The sequence below is a fragment of the Hevea brasiliensis genome, chromosome 16 (genome assembly GCF_030052815.1).
Source record: "Hevea brasiliensis isolate MT/VB/25A 57/8 chromosome 16, ASM3005281v1, whole genome shotgun sequence".
Classification (NCBI taxonomy): Eukaryota; Viridiplantae; Streptophyta; class Magnoliopsida; order Malpighiales; family Euphorbiaceae; genus Hevea; species Hevea brasiliensis.
The window spans coordinates 52737301-52758586 of NC_079508.1; the positions used below are offsets into that span (position 1 = coordinate 52737301).

The 21286-nt window shown below is 34.3% G+C and overlaps 3 protein-coding genes, 1 non-coding gene and 1 pseudogene across 4 annotated transcripts; 2 read left to right on the forward strand and 3 right to left on the reverse strand.

The window, feature by feature from the left end:
* Positions 1 to 355: 355 nt before the first annotated feature.
* LOC110634816 (NDR1/HIN1-like protein 13) lies at positions 356 to 1030 on the reverse strand (annotated as a pseudogene).
* Positions 1031 to 5252: 4222 nt separating this feature from the next.
* On the forward strand, positions 5253 to 6906 carry LOC110634429 (F-box protein AUF2). Its single transcript, XM_021783416.2, has one exon. It carries the CDS (start codon positions 5466 to 5468, stop codon positions 6438 to 6440), a length of 975 nt encoding a protein of 324 aa, XP_021639108.2. The 5' UTR covers positions 5253 to 5465; the 3' UTR covers positions 6441 to 6906.
* Positions 6907 to 7865: 959 nt separating this feature from the next.
* Positions 7866 to 8595, reverse strand: LOC110634807 (uncharacterized). Its single transcript, XM_021783948.1, has 2 exons — positions 8367 to 8595; positions 7866 to 8233 (listed from the first exon to the last, which is right to left on the reverse strand). Exons 1-2 carry the CDS (start codon positions 8593 to 8595, stop codon positions 7866 to 7868), a joined length of 597 nt encoding a protein of 198 aa, XP_021639640.1.
* A 2438-nt stretch (positions 8596 to 11033) lies between these two features.
* On the forward strand, positions 11034 to 13033 carry LOC110634419 (uncharacterized). Its single transcript, XM_021783407.2, has one exon. It carries the CDS (start codon positions 11670 to 11672, stop codon positions 12720 to 12722), a length of 1053 nt encoding a protein of 350 aa, XP_021639099.2. The 5' UTR covers positions 11034 to 11669; the 3' UTR covers positions 12723 to 13033.
* Positions 13034 to 16919: 3886 nt separating this feature from the next.
* LOC131175091 (small nucleolar RNA R71) lies at positions 16920 to 17026 on the reverse strand. The gene has a single exon (XR_009145251.1). It is a non-coding gene; the product is annotated as a small nucleolar RNA R71 (small nucleolar RNA).
* Positions 17027 to 21286: the final 4260 nt, after the last annotated feature.

The window sequence follows — 21286 nt, forward strand, 5'->3', positions numbered from 1 at the left end:
CCCATCCCAATTTTTAGAAAAATTTAGGAAAAGTGTCAACCAGAAGGAAAATTTATCATGAATTGGAAATTTGAAAAAAAAAAAAAAAAGAAGCACTAATTAACAGTTAGATACAAGAAAAATCAAGTGGAAAAAAACTAAAAGGCCTGAACAAGACAAGTACAAAAAAAAGTCTCTGTATGTCAAGGTTGATAACCTTTGATACAATTTTATGATCCAAAGCCCGACTAAAAATCGATCACCATTAGTTTCCTCACATCGCAAGAATTTGAAGTGCAGAGAGAACTAAAGATCGCAGCTCAAATGCGCATTAAATTAACGTAATTATACTACCACACCACCACATACGGAAAAATTAGTGGTTGATTTGACATTGCTGGGAAAGTATTTTCGTTCCTTTTGCAAATGTGTCTACCTTGAAATGGCATGTAATGACAAGTTTGGCAAATTCAATTTTAAAGCTACTACTTCTCATTCTCGCCGGGACCTTCATCTTTAGGGAAAATGGCATATTCACTTTTGGTTTGGCACTTTTCATGCTCTTCTTGATATCGTTGGGCAACAAAATCTTTGAACCCTTGAGGAATAATCCAATTTCTTTTGAATTCTTTTCATCTTGTGGAAAGTTGGAAACTTTCCGGCCGCTACTTTTTGTTCTTCGAAGAAGAGGGAAGCAACTCCACCTTTGAGGTAGTTTCCTGACGACAAGACGTTGGACTTGAAACTCAGGATTCTTAGCTTTAAGGAAAGAAAAAGAAAATCCAACGGCAAGGGCAGTGGAAATTACAACCAAATCAATGAATATAAAACAAAATAATTGACCAGAACAACGATACAGTCACTTCTTTAATTCAGGATTTCGACGTCGTTCAACAATTAGGGTATTTTCCGCTGGGGGAACCCAATAGATTTGGTCCTTAGGGACTTGGACAATGTGGGTGCCGGACTGAAAAGTGGGTCGAGATTGAGATGTGACGGGGTCGTGAACATTTACACTAGAGGAAGAATTGGGAAAGAGCCGCTTCGCCATGGAAAAATGGAGAGCCGTGGCAAGGAGTGGGAGGGTGGTGTATGAGCAATTATATTAGCTGAATCATGAATGGATGTTAGTTTGCATGGGAAAGGCTGGAAAAGGGATGTGTGAATAGTGAAAATTATAAGGTGATCCTGTGCGGTAGTTTTTAGTGAGTTATATATTCACAAAAATTCATCTCATTGTGAGAGAAGTAATTTGTGCTCTTGGAGCACTTAATAAAACCTTATGGAAAGAAGCAAAGTCAATTAAGTTTGATTGGTCAATTTTGCACTGATTTTACTAGAATACATTTATAACATCCTTAATATTTAAATAATTATTTTGTGCAGTCACTTAAGTATTGTCTGATTTGACGGGCCCAGGAGGGGCCGTATAATGTTGCTATTGTGGGCCTGAGGCCCTGTGTGCTGTGTTTTATTGAATTTTTATACAGGAGTTAGGTCTACTTACAAGGAAAACTCTGTCGAAATTTTGGCAATACCTTAGGATTTATTATTGCTTTTATATATTAAATTAATTGGTTAATTCTCTCAGTTAATTGATAGATGTCAATATATATGTATAGATGAACAGTGCTGGTCAATCTTCTTCTATCCAGTCGGACTAGCTGTAGTCGGGTCATTCTCTCTGTGAGTAGATATTTATTTTATTTATAATTTTAATATTATTATACTTCTAGCATGTCATGCATCACTTATATATATATATATATATATATATATATATAGTTAAATATTAGGCATGTCCCGTATTACATTTGTATTTGATGAATACTGCTTTAGTTGCTGTGTTTTGATAATCTGAAGCTTTGTGTATGTGTGTGTGTGTGTGTATATATATATATATATAGTTAAATATTAGGCATGTCCCGTATTGCATTTGTATTTGATGAATACTGCTTTAGTTGCTGTGTTTTGATAATCTGACGCTTTGTGTATGTGTGTGTGTCGACGTGCGTGTGGTGTGGTGTGATGGATATGGGTAGGAGGAGCAAATCGGCTTGAGCTAGTCTCACTTAGAGCCCGGTCCTTTTTTAGGAAGTCTGGGTGAGTACTGTTTTGAGTTGATCTCACTGACCTCCGCATATAGATTATTAAGCGAAAGTTCAGCTCGAGTTGATCTCATTGGCAGGCCTTTGCTTAAGAGAGCTGGGTAGGGGAATCAGCTCTCCATATATGTATGTGTGAGTATGAATTTGACACGAGTGCGTGAGTGCTTCAGATTATCTTTAATGTAACTTAATATGATTTGTATGACTTGTATGAAGATGATGCATTTTATTTTTTAGTGATGCATTAGAACTAGATAGTTATAAAAATTATATGTAAAATAAATATTTACTCTCTGAGTCGAATGCTCACTCCTATTCACTGTTTTTTCAGGTTAAAGGACAGCTTTTTTCTTGTGATTAACCTGCTTTCATTTTTCGCAGGTCTACTTGCTATTATTTTTATATTTTGTACTGTCAAATATAAAAATTCTAAATCTCCGCATGTGTAAAAACATATCATTTAGTTTGGGACTATAATGTTTATCATTTTGAGATTGTAATCTATAAACTTTATGTATGTGTAATTGTATGATTTGATACTTATGATGGATGAGGGAGATGAGCTCCCATTGATTTTATTTTGGATTATGGATGATTGGTGGGTGAGCTGAGCTCTCCAAATGTATTTTTATTGAGATTACAGGATGAGTGAGTTAATAATTCTCCATTGGATAGTCCATTTTATAGTCAGATTTTGTTTTGTTGATTTCTTGAAATTAGGCTCAATATGGGCTTACTGATGGGTTAGAGTTTAGTTGGGCTTACTAAGAGTTTTGGGGGCCTTATACTGACCTAAGTCCTAGTGCTGGTCCGACTCATAATTTTAGTCGTAACAACATTTTTATTACCCATGATTTACTGGGTCAATTAACAACTCAATAAATTGAAAAAAAAAACAAAGCTTGAGTTAAAATTATCAAAGGTATATATATATATTTAGCTTTGATAATTTTAACTCGAGCTTTTTTTTTTCAATTTATATATATATATATATATATATATATATATATATATATATATATATATATATATATATATATGTTTCCCTTGTGTATAATTATTTAACAAGGGGGAAATAGAACTTCTTTAAATCTTTACTTCTCCAACTATAAGTACTACTATGTGAGACCAACGTTGGGTAGAACAATTTTATGAGAATTAAATTTGTGTTTCAAATGGGTAGAACAAGTTTTTTTTATGAGATTAAATTAATTAATTATATATGTAAGGATTTAAGTTTCCGCTTAGGTTGTAATAATTGTGAGAACTGAACATGTTTTTGGTACTTAATCACTTTTTTTGAAATACTAAAATTTATTTTAATTTATTTTTTATTAATTTTCATATTTAAAATAAAAGAATTTAATTTTCTTTTAATTTAAAAAAATTATTTAAAAAATAAAAAATAATTCTCTTTAATTAAAAAAAATATTTAAAAAAAAATAGAAATCAATTCTCAATGTGGACTTCCAATGTGTTATGGGTCCATGCAAAGCTCATAGCGGCCTTATTCAAGTTAGCCCATTCAATTGACTACTCCAAACTTTGGCAACAAACCCCAATCCAAGCATTTTCTTTTTATAAATAAATTAAATTTTAATTTATTATTTTGTTAAATGTTTATTTAAATCCACTCTATTACGTTTATTTATATTCTCATACATTCACATTAATTATTAAATAATTTGAATTTGAGATTAACTACTAGGTGTTTTAGCGAAGAAATTATTTGTTGCATTAGGTGTAATTAATAAAAGAATAGGAAAATTTTCTTCTTGCATTTATATCAAATTCATTTATAAATATAAAAAATAATTTATATGCATGAAAAATAGAATATTATTTTGTGAACTCGACATATTAAATAATATAATTATGTAAATAGTTATTTTCATTTATAAAAAAAATAGTTTACCTATAAATGAAATTTATCAAATAAAAAATATTATGATCAATAAGTGTTGGATGTAATGGTAAGATTTACTATGCTTTTAAAGATATAATTCAGATTTGATTATTCAAAAAGGTATTTTTTAAGGAAATTGTCACAAATCTAAAAGAATTAATTTTATGTGAATTTTAAAATGAATATAAAAGATATTTTATGTAAAAAAAATAAATTAATTAATTAAAAACCCCATGTCAAAATCCAATAGAGATGTAACTGGGATAACACATGTCTCAAACATTTATTATAGGGCATCGTGTAGTTTACTATATTTTTTGTTTTAGTTTATTGTATTCTAATTAAGATTTATATGTAAAATTTTATAATTTTAAAAATAATTTCACTATTATCAAATTAAAATTTATTGATAGTTGATAAATTAGTATTACGTTGGACAATTAACTTTAATTTGTGCATAACGTTTCCCATTCCATCGTTTATATTGTTTTTATTATTTCATTGCCTTTGCACGTTATGGCCCAAAGTTAATAGACGAATCATTCTAAAATTAATTATACGTATATGAAATGCAAGTGATAATTGAGGGAGAGACATTACAAGTAATGTTTACGATGAAGAAAAATTAATAATTTTATTTTCTTTATTAAATAAAATTTGTATTTTTCTTTAATTATATATGATTTTAAAATTTCGTAAAATTTATGAATTGCCTTACAAACGGTTTGTTCCATTCTTAAAACTCGTATGACATAAAACTCGATAAAAACTTGATAAATTAATCCGGTACTCGATCATTATTGATTCGTTACGAGTTTAACGAATTAGAAGGGTCTTCATTATTATTATTTTTATTCATTTGATTTATATAAAAAATTGTGTTATATTTATTTTTCAGTTTATTATAATATAAAATATGACTTATGAATATTTATACTGAATATAATAATTTATATTAAATGATAATATTGTTATAAAAAATTGTATTATATGATCCCTTTTGATCTCTATTTAAATATAATTGAACTTTAAACTCTAAATTTTATGTCTCCATTTATTCTCAGATCGAGCCGATTTGAAAAAACCATGATTACAAGCATTCCACGTCCAATAAAAATAAAATCCGCTATCCAAGTTTTGGACGCTCAATGGTTAAACATGATTTTCCAATGCCATTAAAGAACTAATATCAACCGTTGAAAAATCAATTACAGATATCTTCTTCTATCCTAACACGGAATTCTACGAAGGGCATTAAATGAAAAATCTAGAAGCTGATTACAATAGAGCGTACGCTCCACGGTTCAAAGGTCAACGGTCAAAACCACACCCTTTCCTTTCGAGGCTTCCCTTCCTTATCCCTAAATAAAAAATCTAAAACCCCAACTAACTCTCATCTCCAATCTCATTTCCATAAACAGACACTGGTAGTCTAGCAACCAGAAAAGAAAATTCGTTTCATCGCAGTCGATATGGACGGTTTCGATCGCCTCCCGGATTCTCTCATCCTTCTCATCTTCAACTCCGTCTCCGATGTCAAGACTCTTATCCGCTGCCGCTCCGTTTCCAAACGCTTCTACTCGCTCGTTCCCGAAACCGAGTCGCTCCTTCTCAGAGTCGACCGCGTCATTTCGCCTGAGTCCGACACCGAATCCCTACTCTTCTCCTTCCTCAAGTCTCTTCTCAAGTCCATTCAGGACCTTTTCAAGTCCGATCACAAACCCACCGCAACGCTCACCCTTACCCATAATTCTCCCGCTCAAATCCTCTCTCAGTTCCACCGGATTCGAGACCTACAAATCCAGCTACCCGCCGGTGACTTAAAATTAGATAAAGGCGTCGTTATAAAATGGAGAGCCGAATTTGGGAATACGTTGAAGAGTTGCGTGATTCTCGGTTTTCGCACCGCTGCGAGGGATTCGGAGGATGGTAATGCTGACGTGGATTTTGATTTCGCCGGAGGTTTGAAGGCCAGAGTGGTGTGGACGATCAGTGCGTTGATCGCAGCATCAGCAAGACACTACTTGCTAAAAGAAGTTGTGAAAGAACACGAGGAAATGGAGAGATTGGAATTGAAGGATAAGGAAACGGAAGGGATAGTGGTGATGGATAAGGAGGGTTTACGGGAGTGTAGGATGGAGAAGGCGGCTAGTGATAGAGAGTGGGAGGCGAGTAGGACGGTGGTACCGAGCGCGAGGATGAGGATGAGACACGAGCCGAGGGTACAGCTCAATGATGGGAGTCGGGTAGAAGGTGCGACTCTGGTGGTCGTTTGGCCTTGTGTAGGGAAGGAAGTTGGTGGGGTCCAGAGTGGGGAAGCTTGGGCAGCTGACGTGGAAGATGCTAAGCTGGCGACGGGTGCTTTCGGAGGTGAAGGGGTATATGAGGAACTGGCAGCGCTCCTTGTGAAGAGTAAGGCTTATTTGCTGGAAATGAACTCTTTCTGATACGAAGAGGGGTTTCTGTTATTGCTTGTTTTTGTCTAGTTTGAGTTATGTATATATGTTTTCTTTTTTCTTTTTTTTTTTCCCAGCTAAGTTAATGACCAATAAAAAGTTGGGCAATGGATACAACTTAAAAAAAAAAAAACAAAACAAAAGCTTTTGCTAAGCTTTCCTATTTGAAAGATAGACCCACAAAGCTTATTAAATTCCCTGCCGGTGGTTCGGGAGTACAATTAGCTTTCAGGGGACAAGACAGTAAAAAGAGCATTTAACGCCATGAACATGGAAACCTGCAACTCCAAGAGATGAACGCCACTCCGATTATGATATCTTGAGCAATAGCATTCATTGTCAAAGTAAGACATTCATTATGTACGACCATATGGTAGGCAAATCAATTTTCGATTGGAAAATGTAGCTTTCAAAATTAAAACAATTATTGAAAACTAAAACTTTCCATTTTCCTTCATTTCACAAGGCTTTCTTACTCTTAACAGCGAAATATCTTTAGGTACTACGTCTGGTAAATGAAAACTTCATAGTTTCCTCATAATTCCAGGAGCACTGCCTCATTTTTAATTTATTTATAATAATTGCCAAAAATTTGCATATCTCATTCCTCTTGCTTGTAAAATATTATCTTCAGCAAACCATTTCAGCCCCAAGTAAAACATTTTGACTATAATGATTATCTTTTCCTGGACTACTATTGAATGGTACAACACATGTGCCGCGTATCTAACCAGCAAGAGGTTATTTGTACGATTGCAATTTGCAATGATGGTAGTCCATTTTGGCATGCATAGATCATAAAACATATAGAAGGACATTATCGCAGAATTGTAGATAATTTTGGACAAAAATCGATATGAATCAGAAGAACGGGCATGTTACTTTTTCAGAGAGTTGCACATACAAGTATCTCAAAGATTGTGATTTTGTGCAGATATTGGATACTTAAAATGCTTCCCCATAAGTATCACTGCCATTCAATTCAAGTAAGGCTTAGACAAAAACAAGATACCTAGAATAAGGGATCACCACAACTCCATCAACAGAACAGGAATTGAAAGTTCTCTCCATGTTTCAATAGCAACTCTTCAGTCTTTACTATAAGAAAAAACTGTAAAAAGAACGTACCAAAATATTGGAAACATCTTTCAATTACTTTTCATGTTTTTTCCAAAATGAACTTTATAAATACATTTCAAGAGAAGAACTGGTTCATGAATTCCCCAAAATTATCATAAATCATATAGTTAGATATGTAACAACACCTTCCTTTGAATGATCAAGACAACCAGTAATACAGATTCTCTTGGCTATGAGCCGTGATTAGCCATATACAAGTCCCCAACTTCATTTGAATAAGGAATTACATATTTGCGCAAGAACTGTGCATTAGTAATCTTACAAGTTGCAGACAGACTAGGTTTTTTCTTGAGCAATTTCCAGGACCTTAATAACCTCTAGTCGGGGCTTTAGCCTCTGGTTAACACTGCATACAAGCAACTCCGGGTGGCAAATAATACAAGAGATGTCCCTGTTCTCAACACTTCGCAACAACTGAATTACTTCCTTAATCTTCCTCTCAAATACTCCGAGTGCTTGAGGTACCCTCCTAAAAACAGACAAAATATTCTCCTCTGAAAATCCCAGTTCCCTCAATAGTTTCAGCTTGTGATCCCAATTCTCTTCAGTTATGGAACTCATCACCCTAATAGCAGGAAGAAACACCTTAGATTTCCTATCAACACCCATCTCATCGACCCTTCTAACAAAATCCTTCATGTTATCTGGCTTGATAAGAAACAAACGTGGAAAGGTAAACAAAAATTTAACGATCTGTGAGTAACTAACCCCACAACTCTTTATGTATTCTATGTTAGGGATCATAGTCCTTTCCGAATCGTGTTTCAGAAACCATACCGCACCTCTTCAACAATGTAGAAGTATCAGCATTAGATCTCAACACATTCTTTAACACTAAAATTGATGGTCCAAGACTATTATCAGCACTTCTATACAAAATCCAAGGATCACCAGATACTATATCAGCAAAGTCGATGGTATTAAAACCCAAGTCCTGAAAAATATTGATTTTCGGCTTGATAATTTTCTCAAGACCAGCAGAGAGTGGGCACTCTTTGGACAACATTTTCTATCTGGGTTTTAGAGAAACCGCTTTCCATGAGGAAATTTAGCACTGAATCTGCATTTTGGAGTTTCTGAGGTACTCAGTAGTTGATGATGAGAAAATTGAAGTGGATTCAGGGGAGAACTGTTGTTGATTGCCGAAGTAATCGAAGATTGTGATTTTGGGTTTAGATACTGTGGACCTAGAAGTGGAAAAGAAAAGGAGGGATATTGAATGCAGGGATGGAGGTTTACGGAGACACTGAGAGGCGTTTCGAGATAGTAACATGAGAGTTCTGCAAATCCAGGGAGTCATTTTTTAATGGGTTTTAAAGAGGTTCTGAAGCTACAACTACAACACATCAGCAAGAAAACAAAGATTAGAAAGTGAAATCACACGTGCCTCGAATTTGTTTCAGAAACTCCATCCGCTTTTCTTGATTCTTCCTGCATTCTTAACAAATACCCTAAAGTGACTGTTTTATTTTTTTAAATAAAAATATTATTATAGATGTTATTGATAAAAAAATTTAAAAAAATTATTTTATTTTTTAATATTTTTTAATAAAATTTATTAAATTTAATTTTAAATTATTTTTAATATTTTTTAATTAATATATTTTAAAAAATAATTTTTTTAATAATAATTTCAATAGCAGAACTACTCGATGTAGTGGGTTTGGTCATTGGAGGAGAGGGATTGCGGGTTTCGAATTCAGATGGATTGGGCCTAAGACAACTGAATGAAAACCCAATCTTTTCAGTATAAAATTTAAATGGATTCTGATATGGGAAAGGCGTAACGATCCCAATCATAAGAATGGAAGCTCCAATGTTAATTAATCCTCTGATTTGCAATCATAATCACCTGTTTAGTGTTCACTGTCAAATTCAACTGTTTATTATAGTCTAAAGTTAGATCCAATTTATCACAATTATCATCAATCATCATTTTCAAATTGCCATCATATTGTCATCTTAAAAAAATAACTTTTTTTTTTTTAAGATGGAGATTAAAATCATAAAAGGAGGGAAAATGATTGATGAAATATAGTTTCTTCTTGAATCTTCCGAATGATGCATCAACAGTGGGTTGCATTATGAAGGGCCATACTATTAATTTCACTTACCTTTCTGCCATTGCTCTCAATACAAAAAGATTAGCTTCTATCCTGTTCTTGAAGGAGGTTGCCTTTTGTTAATTATTCAAAACTGAATCATCACCAATGAATCTCACAGAGTTTTTCAATTTCTTCTCTGCTAGAACCTTCTATTGCTCTAATTTTTTCAATTAATTAATTTCTTCAAATGTATTCAACAGTAAATAGAAATTATTTTATTTGAAACAAATCATTTATAAGAAAAGGTTTTAATTAAATTTTCACACAATTATATTTCATTTTTATTTCTTGTAAGATAAAAATATATTTAAGTTAAAAAAATCAAATTTTTTCATTTCAAATATGAAATCGATAAAAATAAATCAGTTAATTAAATTCTGACAAGATTTTAGTTTTTAAATAGAGAAATAATATTTTTTTAATTGGATTGAAAAAGTTATGCTAGGATGGTTTTTCTTATGGATATTTTTGACATGTCCCACAGTAAGATGATTATGCAATTTCAAATTAAAAAGAATAAGATAGCATGAGCTAAAAAAAAAAAAAAAAAAGTCCTAGAGCACCATAGTGAATTTTGAAAAATTTTACCTCTAGAATTACAAGCAACAAGCTTACCTTTGATCTCAAATTTTCAAAGGCATCATTTGTGTCCCCTCCAAAAGTGATTAGAAGAACTGTAGCTTAATTAGGCCATTTTCCACTATGAACCTTATTATTATTATTATTATTATTATTATTATTATTATTATTATTATTATTATTATTAAAACAGCTTCTCCATTCTGCTCTAAACCCCACCATGTCTCAAACGATGAACAGGTTCAAGAATAGGACATGCAACATCATCACACTTTGTTTATTATTATTATTTTAATGTTTTTGCTCAGCAAATTAGGCTTAGCTTGCCCTGCCCGCATGCTTTCAACCTTTTTCTTAATAAAGTTCTACAGAAAAGTAAAAGCTAATAAACTAATTCAGCATGACCCTTTTTTCAATAAATTAATTTTATTAAAACCTTGTTGATTGCATTAAGTTAGATTGCACACATCTTAGAAGCTTTGTTAATTCTTGTAAGTCTAGTGTTCCCAGCTACTAATAAGATGATATGTATCAACTGCCTTATTACATATGATAAGTTTTGGAGTTTTCTTTAAAGAACAAATGAAGAACAGTGTTTTTCAAGAATTCCACATGTACATAAACACAGCACCAAGAATAAAAAAAAAAAACACTTAGTTGAGAAGCATCTTACAGTCCCCACAAACCACATCTCATATCCATATATGCCATCATAGTGATAACAATAAATCATTGAGAGGAAGATTTATATCGTGCACTTAGGGAGCTGCTCCTTCGTGGAAGGTCCCAAAGGGCCAAGCAAAAGCAAAGAAGGCCAATCCTAACGCCAGATGTAGTGATTGGAGGGGGCCATTCATGTTCTCAAGTGCATAACACTCTTCATATGTCAATACTCCACATAATCCAATTGGATGGCAGTAGTCCTGTGCTAATTACGAGTAAGCACAAAGCTAGCTAAGGGCTCACAAGTCGCAAAGTATCACATGTTGAGGGTATCATTGGATCATGAAACGATGCTCGTTGGCTTCAACGTGCCTACTATCATCTTTGCTTTTATTCATATGCAATTTTTTCTAAATGGGCTTGGCGAGAAATATTAAAAAAGCAAAGGCCATGGGAGAAGCTCAGCTGTGACCCCATTTCAAAGGGCAACAAAAAGGAGTATTTGAAAAATGAACAAACAGATGGTGAAGTGAGATACCAATAAAAAAGGATGAAAAAGCAGATGAAAGCTGTCAATCTCTTCCCTCCTTTTCTTTTAATACCATCCATCTCTCTCAACATTCCTCAAAACCCATTATACCATAAGCTTAATCATTCTCAAGATCTGAAAGCGAGAACCGGCACGAAGAAGAAAGTGATCGAGTGGCTTCAAACACAATAGAGAGAAATCAACATGAAAGCAAGGGAAGTCAACAAGGGAGCTCCATCAGCAGATCTGTTGGTTTGTTTTCCTTCTAGAGCCCATCTAGCCTTGCTGCCCAAACCTATTTGCAGTCCTGCAAGACCAGCAGAGCCCAGCAAGCGCCACCACAACCACCGTCATAACCACCAGTACCACCACCACCCTCTAAAGAAATCTAGCACTAGGGGTGGGGGTGGTGGCCAAGCCAGCCCTCTTCTATGGGCCAAAAACAAGCAAATGGGCTCGGAGATTGCAGAACCAACTTCACCGAAGGTCACCTGTGCTGGGCAGATCAAAGTCAGTCACAAGGCCGCTGCATGCAAGAGCTGGCAATCAGTCATGAAAGAGATTGAAAGAATTCACAACGGGAAACACAAGAAAAGATCCTATTGGATGGATTCTCTTGGATTCAAGAAAGATATAATGCAATTCTTGACATGTTTAAGAAACATAAGATTCGATTTTCGATGCTTGGGGTCCATTCCTCATTCAGATATCACTACAGATGATGATGAAGAGGATGAAGAATGCCAGGAAAATAGCGGTGGAGCTGCGGCAAGTGATGCCAATGAGGCTTCAAGAACCATGTTTTCTAAATGGTTCATGGTGTTACAAGAGAATCAAAACAACGAATTTTGCAAAGAAAAGATAAAGGAAAAGGAGAAAGAGAAGTCCTGTGGCGACGAGTCTACTGCTACACCTTCCGTTCCTCCTCGCAATGCTCTGTTGCTTATGCGGTGCCGGTCTGCTCCTGCAAAGAGCTGGCTAGAAGACAAAGTAAAAGAAGAAGATGAAGAAGAAGAAGACGACGACGAGGAGGAAGAAGCAGAAGAACAAGAAGAGGATATGAAAACAGAAGAGAAGAAAGGAAAGAAGTTAAAGGCTTTAATGGAAGAAGGAAAAAGAAACACCAAGAAAGAGAGCTTGGTGGTGATGAGATATGACACCGAATTCCGCAAAATTTCATCTGATATAGCAAAAGAAACATGGGTTGTTGGTGGAATGGGAGATCCATTCTCAAGAAGTCGAAGCTGGAAGAGATGACGAGCTTCGTACGAAACTGGCTTTTCCATTTCACAATTTAATTGAAGTAATTTTAAACTTTTTTATGTTCAATCATTTTTTGTGAACTTCTTTCGAGAGAATTTTTTTGTAGGTTCTTGTGTGGGAATTGGGAAAACCTATCCCAATCAGGATTTACAGCTTTGTTTTGCTGGTTTATTATAATTTCGTACAGCTCTTCTTTCCTTTTCCCCTGGAAAGGCCATGTATGTATATCTTGTGTTTTATTTTCCTATTTAATTACCTTTACTCAATTGAGAATCTAATTTGATCTTTATGAAGCTTATATAGCTTATTTGTGTCTCGAATTTGCTAATTTCATGATTCTTAGGTTATCCAATTGCGCGTGGGCATTAAAGACGATTGAAATCCTACATGCAATTTCATCCTGATTCCCTGACAGCTTCTATATATATTAATATGTTGGTTCATGTGTCAAAAAAATGAGTTTATGCAAGTGTTGCATGCCTACCATTGCTCGTCATTATGGTTGCCTTGGCAGAGAATTACAATATTTAAATGAGTTTATGCAGGAGCTGAAGACTGTGCATGGCCCTTTTTTATCAATGAGTTTCATGGATGCAAGGGTATTTCCCTCACCAGTTGTATTCACCAAACTAGAGCATAGACAAGCTATTGAATTTCTGCAACTCTGTTTCAACTTCTGCTTCTGGCCAACCATGGCCCAGGAGAGGAGATGGTGACGAAATATTATTTAACTGATCAGAGTATGAGTTGCCAATTATACCTATTCTCTACCTGCAAAAGAAGGCCATACCAGTTATCTATGCAGGGTAATTCTCATGGCTGCCACTCGCAATGCGATTAACCGTATTTTACCATTTATGCTTCCCATGGAAAGAAAAAAGAAAATAAAAAAAGGTCGCAGGAGAGAATGTATGACACATAATTATGTCTCCTGCCATGCTGAGGCAGCTGAGCATAAACTGATTCATTCTCTCGGAATCTCCTATATATGTGGACTAATTCAGGCTCTGTTTCTACTTTATTAGATGAATTTTAACGAAGTTTTTTTTTTTTTTTTTTGAGTTGCTTAAATTGACTAAAAGTATAAATAATCAAACTTCTATTGCCGATTATAAAAAATTGTTAATTAAAATTTATGGAGAGATTGGTGATAATTTTATGTTCTATATAGAGACATCTCAAATTTTTATACTCTAGGATGGTGTAGTGTACCCTATATGTCAAGGGGGATGGTGCTGAGAAGGACTAGAGACCAGAGAAGAGACTATATGGATAGTTATGGTGGAGGGCATTTATGTGACATGAACAGAAATTGGAATTGGGAAACAATGTCAATGGGCTTTCTTCCCTCATTGGATTTGGAATTGACCCTCTAAACGGGTCCAGCTGAATGGAATTTGGTAGGAAAGTCTTGGAGTCGAGCCACAAAATTGATTTCTAGCCCTTTGGCCCAACTTAAAATTAGTCATGTTCCGGGTCGCACCGAAAGGTTCCGGTGGTAGTGCATATATATATATATATATATATATATATATATATATATATATATATAATATTAAAAAAATACTACAATAGCTATTTTTATTGTTAAAATATCAACAAGAATAATGATGCTTCCATAATCAACACTAATTTTTTCACACAAGCAATTTCTGTTACTGTTTAATTTTGCTTCCACACTTAAAAAATGCATAATTAGCAAACTGATTATTTGCCTAAGCCGGCGTTAAAGAGATGGGAGTAGGTGATACATGCATTTTGCATAGTCATTTAGCTTTAATTTCACGGCCATTTTATTTAGTTATTAGTTACTTTAGCTAATTTTATTAGTTATTTAGATAGTTTTTCATGATTGTCAATTTTTATATTAAATTATAATTTTTTCTTTATTTTGTAGATAAAATAGTGTTTTTGAGAGACTAAAAAATAAATTATGCCAGTAAAGAGTGATTCCTATAGCTAAAGATGTCAAAAACAAAGCTTGAAAGTTGAAGAATGCAGTGGCTGAATTGTGAATAACTTACCGCATAAGTTGTGCAGTTCTGCACAGGGAGAAGAAGCAATTTTTCATTCATGTCGAAATCTGCATAAGTCACTGCATGACTTATGCAGACTTACTCCTTGCTTATATAGCTTCACACAGAGGGCCCAAAATCTGCTAAAAACTGTATAAGGGCCTGCATAACTTATGCAGTCCACTTATGCAGTTTCATAGAGTTTCCAAAGCTTGAAGAAACTGCACAACCAACTTGCATAGCTTATGCAACATCACGGAAAGCACCTGGAACCACCAATTTTGCATGGAATATGCTTAAAAAACTTGCACAACTTATGCAACTCTTCATAATGAGCTGGCAGAAGATTCTTTCATGTAAACTTTACATCAAACACACCATTTTATGGCTATTTGTCAGAAAGATATAAATATGTTCTTATCTCATTTTAAAAAAAGAAGGAGAGGAGGGGAGAAAAGAGCAGCAGCAGGGGAAGAGTCAGAAAACAGAGCAAAAATGTCACCTCTCCATTTCTAAACTAGATTTGGAGTTTTCTTCCTTTCTTCCCTATTTCCTACCTTTCTTGTATTGGGCTTCTTAGTTCTTAGTATAGATTTAAGATTTATTTCCATATTTACTTAGAATTTATTATAAATATTATGGATAATGAGTAATTTTCATTAGATTTTGGAGTTGTGATATAATATTTGAGATATTTTATGGATTTTGATTGGGTAATTCATATTTTGTGATTTTAATGAAATTTTATCCATTTTTTGTGTGCTCAATGACATGCTTAATGTAGGATCCCATAAAGTATTATTCTTAATCCATGGTTGAAGCACCGAAAGGAGAAAACCTTGTGATAGATAATCAAGAAATTAGACTTAATTAACTTAGATCTAGAAATAGACTAAGGATTAAGAAGATTTATAAATTAATTAAGGAACTTAATGGGTCTTGATTAATTTTAACCCCACGAAAGTAGGATTAGATTGATGAAGACACTCTTTGTTTCACTCGAAAGAGTATTCAAATAATTTAAAAATTAATCTCCTTAAAGCCTATAAATTCCATAAGATTGAATAATCAATTTAAAAATTCCAAAATAACTTGAATATGAACTCACAAACTCCAGAATCACCCTTTTATCATTGTTAATTTCTAATCGAATTTAATTACTTGCCATTTTGAATCTTGCCATATTTCAATTTGCTTATTTTAATTTGCCACAAATTTAGTTGAATCATTACATTGTTGAATAGATTATTAATTTTGCATATATAGATTTCACACTTCAATATCTATCAATTTATTGCTTTAATTTCAAAAATAGTTCAAATTAGTCAATTTTTATATCAAAAATTTGATCATTAACGCAACTCCTCGTGGGAACGATATCTTTTCTATATTACTTGTATGACCCGTGCACTTGCGGTTGGGCCACATCAAGTTTTTGGCGCCGTTACCGGGGAGTTATTTGTTTAAGATTGAATTCTTGATTATTTTAGTTGTTTATAGTTTTTTTATTTTTTTTACTTTTGTTATCTTTTCATTTTTTGTGTTTGTTTTTTCTTTTTAGGTACTCTTAATCTTTTATGAGAGAGCTAGAAGCACAAGTGACACATCCTTATTGTTTAGTCCTGAAATTGAGAAATTTTATAGAGCCAACAAGAAAGAAACCAGAAAAAGGAAAGAAGCCTTGAGAGCAACTGAAATTGAAGCAAACATGGCTGATGAAAGAATTAGAATTGGTGGTGGTAATGCAGGAAATGATCGAAATAATGAAAATACAGCCCAAGGTGAAGAAGTTATAAATGCTAATGTGCCTAGGGAAAGTATGATGGATCATGCATTTTCTCGTTTTGATGATTTGAGAGAGAGTATAGCAAGACCAAGAATTGATGCAAATAGCTACAAGATGGATTTTGGGATTCTTCAAATGATTCAAAATTCCCAATTTGGTGGACATCCTTCCGAAAATCTACACATACATCTAAAGAAGTTTGCTATGATTTGTGATATGCAAAAACAACCTGGAGTATCTGATGATGCAGTAAGATTGAAGCTATTCCCATTCTCTTTGAAGGATAGAGCATTGGATTGGCTTGATTCTTTACCTCACAACTCCATTACAAATTGGGAGCAACTCACTGATGCATTTCTTGCACAATATTTTTCACCTGGAAAAACTCAAGAATTGAGGAATCAAATGACAGCTTTTAGACCAAGAGAAGATGAAACTATCTATGAATCATGGATGAGATGGAAGGAATTAGAGAGACAATGGCCACATCATGCCATTCCAGAATGGATGATAAACCATAATTTTTACACCAATGTTACTCCTGCAATTAGAGGGATTATTGATGCTCAAACAGGAGGAGAATTTATTATGAAGCATGAAGATGAAGCTTATGAGCTATTGGAGAAAAATGCAAAGAATACTCATCTTTGGAGTACTCCAAGAGGACCAGCTCCAACTCAAAAGAGGCAAGCTGCTGAAATGTATGACCTTGATCTATTCAACATGATTAATGCAAAGTTTGATGCACTTACAAATGTTTTAGCTTAGAATATGGAAGATTTAAGTATGTTGGTTAGTTCATCATCATCATCTGGAAGTTCACAACAAGTTGCTTATGCAGAAGGAACTACCAACTGTGGAGTAGACTATGGAGACTATGTTGGTAATTATGGAAACAAACAAATGGGGAATCTTTACTCTCAAACTTATAATCCAGCTTAGAGGAATTATCCCAACTTTTCAAGGGGAAATCAGCAAAATCAAGTCCCAAATCAGAATCTTCAACCATAACAGCAACAAGGAATTCCATATAAGCAAAATAGGCAACCATTGCTTAATTTTCAGCAGAGAAACATGAATCCTCCACCAAAACAACAAGAGTAAAGTTCCACCACAGAAGCTTTATTACAATAGATTCTTGCTAACCAAACTAAGCATGATGAAGAGATGAGAGAGATGAAAGAAATGCTAGAACAGATGCAAACACATAACAGAATGTTGAAAAATCAGATTGCACAACAAGCATCTTCCTCAGGTACCAAGTCTTTTGGAAAACTTTCAAGTCAATCGGAAAACCCAAAAGAGCAGTGTCAAGCTATTACTTTAAGAAGTGGGAAGGTTGTAAACAATGAGAAGAGTGAAAAAAAATGAGAAAAGTGAAAAAAGTGAGAAGAGAGAAAATGAGAAAGAAATTGATGAGAGTGAAAAACAAGAAAGTGAGAAAGAAAGTGCAGAAAAAGGTAAAGAGAAAATTGAAGAGAAGGAAGAGAAGTATATACCTCCAGAGCCTTACAAACCACAACTTCCCTTTCCACAAAGATTTCAAAAAACTAAGCTTGATAAGCAATTTGGGAAGTTCTTAGAGGTTTTGAAGAAGCTATACATAAATGTGCCTTTCATTGATGCTCTTTCACAAATGCCCTCTTATGCAAAATTCTTAAAAGAAATTCTCTCAAACAAGAGAAGACTTGAAGACCATGAAACTGTAGCTTTGACAGAAGAATGTAGTGCCATACTCCAGAAGAAACTTCCTCCTAAGCTTAAAGACCCCAGAAGTTTTTCAATTCTATGTCATATTGGAGAGTAGTGTTCTATAAAAGCTTAGTGTTAGCCTTATGCCCCTCTCCATTTATGAGAAGCTCAATATGGGAGATCTTAAGCCAACCCACATTTCTCTTCAGCTAGCTGACAAATCAATTAATTATCCTGAAGGGATTTTGGAGAATGTGCCTCTGAAGGTTGGGAAGTTTTATATACTTGTTGACTTTGTCATCTTGGACATGGAAGAGGATTCTAATATCCCAATTATTTTGGGAAGGCCCTTTGTAGCTACAGCAGGAGCATTGATTAATGTTAAGGGAGAAAAATTGACTCTTAGAGTTAGTGAGGATCAATTGGTTTTCAATATTAATAACACCATGAAGAAGCATCATTCTAAAGCTGATACTTATTTGAGAATTGATATCATTGATGAGCTGGTTGAAGAACACTTCAGAAAGAGATATCCGGAAGATCCACTTGAAAATTGCTTGGTTCATGGAGGAAGCATAGACAATGACAACCCTCATGTCGCTGCGTATGCTCAACATTTAGAGGGTAGTCCACCATTCATTTCTACTCTAGTTTTTCAACTCACACAGAAGGAAAAAGTTGAGTCTAAGCAACCATCATTCAAGGAAGAAGATGCACCTAAGGTAGAACTTAAGCAACTTCCTTCTCAGCTCAGGTATGAATTTCTTGGCCCCAATAACACTTATCCAGCAATTGTAAATGCAAACTTAAGCACTTTAGAGGTTGATAAGTTGTTAAGAGTGTTTAGGCAAGTTAGGAAGGTTTTAGGATACACCATAGATGACATTAAGGGAATAAGTCCACACTTTCGCATGCACAGAATTATTTTGGAAGAAAATTGTAAGCCATCTATTGAACATCAGAAGAGGTTGAAACCAAATATGAAGGAAGTTGTTAAAAAGGAAATTTTGAAGTTGCTTGATGCAGGGATCATATATCATATCTCAGACAGTACTTGGGTGAGTCTAATACATGTTGTCCCTAAATAAGGTGGAATGACAGTTGTCAAAAATGAAAATAATGAATTAATTTCCACCAGAACAGTGACTAGTTGGCAAATGTGCATAGATTATAGAAAATTAAATATTACCACTAGAAAATATCATTTTCCACTTCCCTTCATTGATCGAATGTTAGAAAGACTGGCTAGGCATTCTTATTTTTGCTATTTAGGTAAGTATTCAGGATTCTTCCAAATCCCTATCCATCCAAATGATCAAGAGAAAACCACTTTTACTTGTCCATATGGAATCTTTGCCTATAGAAGGATGCCATTTGGGTTGTGAAATGCACCAGCCACTTTTCAAAGGTGCATGATGGCAATCTTCTCAGATTTTATTGAAGATATAATAGACTAGAGGTTTTTATGGATGACTTTTCTATTTATGGATCTTCATTTGACATATGCTTGGCTAACCTTTCTAAAGTTTTGCAGCGATGTGCAAATACTAACCTTGTGTTAAACTAGGAAAAGTGTCATTTCATGGTTCAGGAAGGGATAGTGCTTGGACATTTGGTGTTTAACAGAGGAATAGAGGTTGATAAAGCCAAGGTTGAAGTAATAGAGAAGATGGCTCCTCCTACCAATGTCAAAGGAATTTGAAGTTTTTAGGGCATGCCGGGTTCTATAGACGCTTTATTAAGGATTTTTCTAAAATAGCTAAACCTTTGTCTAATTTATTAAGTCGTGACACACCATTTGTATTTGACCAAGAGTGTTTGGATGCCTTTTGTAGGTTGAAGCAAGCTCTTATCACTGCACCAATCATGCAACCGCCTAATTGTAGTCTACCTTTTGAAATTATGTGTGATGCTAGCAATTATGCAATTGGAGTTGTTTTTGGTCAAAGAAAAGACAAAAAGGCTTATGTTAGTAGAACACTGGATGAGGCTCAAACAAATTATGCAATAACTAAAAAGGAATTCTTAGCAATTGTCTTTGCATTAAAAAAGTTCAGACCTTACATTATAGACTCAAAGGTGATTGTATTTTCAGATCATGCTGCTATTAGGTATTTACTCCATAAAAAGGAGGCTAAACCTAGGCTCATTAGGTGGATTCTGATGCTACAAGAGTTTGATTTGAAAATTAGAGATAAGAAGGGAGCTAAAAATGTAGTTGCAGATAATCTTAGTAGGTTAAAATTGGATGATGAAGAAATGGATGCAGTCCCTATTGATGAGTTTTTTTTGGATGAACAACTTTTCTCTCTTGTTGCTAAACTACCTTGGTATGCAGACTTGGTGAATTATCTATCTTATGGAGTTTTACCTTTAGGAATGACATGGTAACAAAAGAAAAAGTTTTTGCATGAGGCAAAATTTTATAGATGGGATGATCCTTTACTCTTTAAGAGATGTTGTGATAGTTTAATAAGAAGATATATTCCTGATGAGGAGACAAAGAGTGTTATGCATCATTGCCATGCTTTTGATTATGGAGGACACTTTGGAATCTCTAAAACAGCTAGTAAAATTCTTCAGGCTGATTTCTTTTGACCAAACCTTTTCAAGGATGTGAGGAAATTTGTGTTAGAATGTGATAAATGTCAAAGGAGTGGAAATCTGTCAAAAAGAGATGAAATGCCCCCTAAATGATATTCTTGAGGTGGAATCATTCGATGTATGGGAAATATATTTTATGGGCCCATTTCCTCCTTCATATGGTAATAAATGCATTTTAGTTGGAGTCGACTATGTGTCAAAGTGGGTAAAAGCTGTTACAACTCCAACTAATGATGTTAAGGTGGTAGTGAAATTCTTGAAGAAATTTGTCTTGAGTAAATTTGGAGCTCCAAGGGCTATAATTAGTGATGGGGGTTGACATTTTTGTAGTAAGCAATTTGAGAGCTTAATGAGGAAGTATGGTGTAGTGCACAAGATAGCGACCCCACACTATCCTCAAACTTCAGGACAAGTTGAAATTTCTAACAGGGAACTCAAACATATCTTGGAGAAAACAGTGA

Coding starts and splice junctions, on each gene's coding strand:
- LOC110634429 (XM_021783416.2), top strand. CDS start 5,466: ATGGACGGTTTCGATCGCCTCCCGGATTCTCTCATCCTTCTCATCTTC.
- LOC110634807 (XM_021783948.1), bottom strand. CDS start 8,595: ATGTTGTCCAAAGAGTGCCCACTCTCTGCTGGTCTTGAGAAAATTATC. Junction 8,234..8,366: donor TACATTGTTGAAGAGGTGCG/GTATGGTTTCTG, acceptor TTATCAAGCCAG/ATAACATGAAGGATTTTGTT.
- LOC110634419 (XM_021783407.2), top strand. CDS start 11,670: ATGAAAGCAAGGGAAGTCAACAAGGGAGCTCCATCAGCAGATCTGTTG.